General features: G+C 41.5%; 1 protein-coding gene across 1 annotated transcript in view; it reads left to right on the forward strand.

The window, feature by feature from the left end:
- Positions 1-613, forward strand: part of LOC137093298 (F-box/LRR-repeat protein 12-like) — a 3,965-nt gene extending 3,352 nt beyond the window's left edge. The window contains exon 5 of the mRNA XM_067458135.1: positions 323-613. Coding sequence (XP_067314236.1) covers positions 323-518 — 196 coding nt within the window. The 3' untranslated portion in view covers positions 519-613. The remainder of the gene's footprint in view (positions 1-322) is intronic.
- Positions 614-2,500: the final 1,887 nt, after the last annotated feature.

The raw sequence follows: 2,500 nt of genomic DNA on the forward strand, positions 1-2,500 counted from the left end.
TAGAATTGTTCCCCAATCACACCATTATATGACCGACACACAGCAACGGTTGAGTTGAAAATCTTCATTTGTGTTCTCCTGAAGAAACACACACACCTACATGCTGGTGCCCTGGGGTTCAGCAGATAAACATCAGGCTCATTTATGGGTGAACTATCCCTTTAAGGGATTAGTTCACCCAAAAATGTAAATTCAGTCCATGGACGTCAGAACCATTGTGTCAATATTACTGTTAGATTAAACTGTTTCTTGCTGTCCTGCCTAATAATGGTAAAGTGATGTGTGTGTGTGTGTGTGTGTGTGTGTGTGTTGAACCGCGCAGGTGTTTGTCGCAGCTGCGCGTGCTGGAGTTCGTGGAGGTGGAGTTTGTGGAGGACGAGGCGAGAGCGGACGAGGCGGACCGACCGCGGGCGCGCGCAGACGATCCCGCGCCGAGCCTCAGGCGCGCGCTGCGCTCCATGCTCCCCGCGTGTGTCACGAGCTTCACCCGCTGCACACACACCGTCAACAAAGACTGACGTGAACGGACTGAAAACACACACACTCATCGTCACAAACCTGTGTAGAAATGTAGAGAATGTTTTTACTGTAAAATAAATGGCATCTGAATACAGTGAATGCCTACGGGGGTTTTTTGTGCACTGCCTGTTATTTAAAGGTGCAGTGTGTAGTATTTATGAGGACCTATAGACATAACTGTTTTCAGTGGTGTATAAAGACCAAAAAAATGCTCTTCTTACTTAAAGGCCCATTGAACTGCTTTGAAACGCGTCGCATTGTTCAATGTGTTGACGTGATTTCCCCTAAAACGGCTCCAGCTGTTAGTGGCTCCTCCCCTTTTTTGAAACAGCCAATAGCGTTTCGTTAATATACAGTTTGACTAGAGCGTAAGAGCGGACCTTTCTCTGTTTAGTAAAGCCAGTTTCCTCTAACTGTTTATCATCATTATCTCCTCCATATCGCTGTGAAATGCAGCATTCGGTGCAGAATTCAAATGGGTCGACTAGCGCATATGATCCGCTCTGGTGTCTGTAGTCTAGATTTAGACCAGAGCGCTTGGTGTGTGTGAAACTAACATGAAAACAGACTTTATTCGCCTCAAATCGAAGCATATTTACACTGAATGGTTTCCTATCACATTTATAGTGTGCTCTGTGCCTTATGTAGAAATAAGTAAATGTGTTCAAAACTGACCGATTTCAGCCTTAGCTTCAGCAGTGTAAGGGGGCGGGCTTAAGATTCTAGAGAGGATTTTGATTGGACAGAAGATTTGACGAGAAGGTGAAGTCTTCGATGATGTCACCAAAATCTGAGATTCGTTTTAACTGAAGTGGGAGACTGTAAATTTTAAATGCTTATTTCTCCTAAATGCAATTTTGTCATAGTTTTGGAACATACAGCATTATTCATAACTTTAAGGCTAACACAGTCATACTAAAAGCTAAAAAACGTTCATTTTGATTTCAGTGGACCTTGAAAGGGTGATTTTTAAATCCACTGCCGCTTCAATATACCTGTATTTATATTATAAATAACTTCATTATTAAAACTTTAATCAATATTTATTTTCCTATATTAATGATTCTTTCCAGTTATGATTTTGCTTTATGTTTCTTGTTTTCTAAAGTGTATATTTGGTCTCTGAGGAGTGACTGAGGGTCTAGAGATGTGTGATGTCACTAGACACTTGTCACAAGGTTGTGTGTTTGTGTTTTTGATATCACACACCCCTAACATGTCAGGAGTGCAGTAATAGCGTTTGCTCACTTAGCCCGGCTTCCAGATATGAAATATGGATTTGTCTTTCATCAAAGCAAGGAATGCAAGAAGTGCTGCACAGGGTGTAAAATCTTGGTGCTCTTTGGGTTGTGAAGGATAATTAAGCCTAGAAGCAAAAGTAGTCCAAGGCACTCAATGGGTGTATTGAAAAAGTTAAAAAGCCTTTATTTTTTCATGGCTTAAACATGAGCTTGTGAGCTTCTCAACCTTCACGATGAGACAAGTGTCATGTTTTTTCAGGTGCACTCTGAAGAACACTGCCTGTGACACCACGTGCTTTTGTTTATCGTTTCTGTTTTTATGCCAGCGTATAGTTATAATATATACATAATTTAATTCATATTTAATTTAAGCTAAACTGGCATACATTATTTAAAATTAGTTTTGTAGTTCAGGCAAAAACTTATGGCAGTGACTTCGGTTTTTGTGTAGAACTTTCATTCTTTTTCCACAGCGCCGGATGTCATATGGTGACTGAGAAACACACGGAACACTTCACTAAATTATTTAATGGTTAAATGTGTTATTTTTCATGTTAACCAGGTTAATTTTGATCAGAACAATATAGTGTGGCTTTAATTCATCGTGAGCAGCGCGTCAAAAATAGACCTGGCGCCGAAACGATCGCGGCACTGCCGCTTCTGCTCTGCTCCTGCTACGCGCCGCTGCGCTGCCTCTGCTGCCGGTGTGAATGCACTCATCTGTTAACATGAGGGCCGAA

This window comes from Pseudorasbora parva, chromosome 11, assembly GCF_024679245.1.
Source record: "Pseudorasbora parva isolate DD20220531a chromosome 11, ASM2467924v1, whole genome shotgun sequence".
Classification (NCBI taxonomy): domain Eukaryota; kingdom Metazoa; phylum Chordata; class Actinopteri; order Cypriniformes; family Gobionidae; genus Pseudorasbora; species Pseudorasbora parva.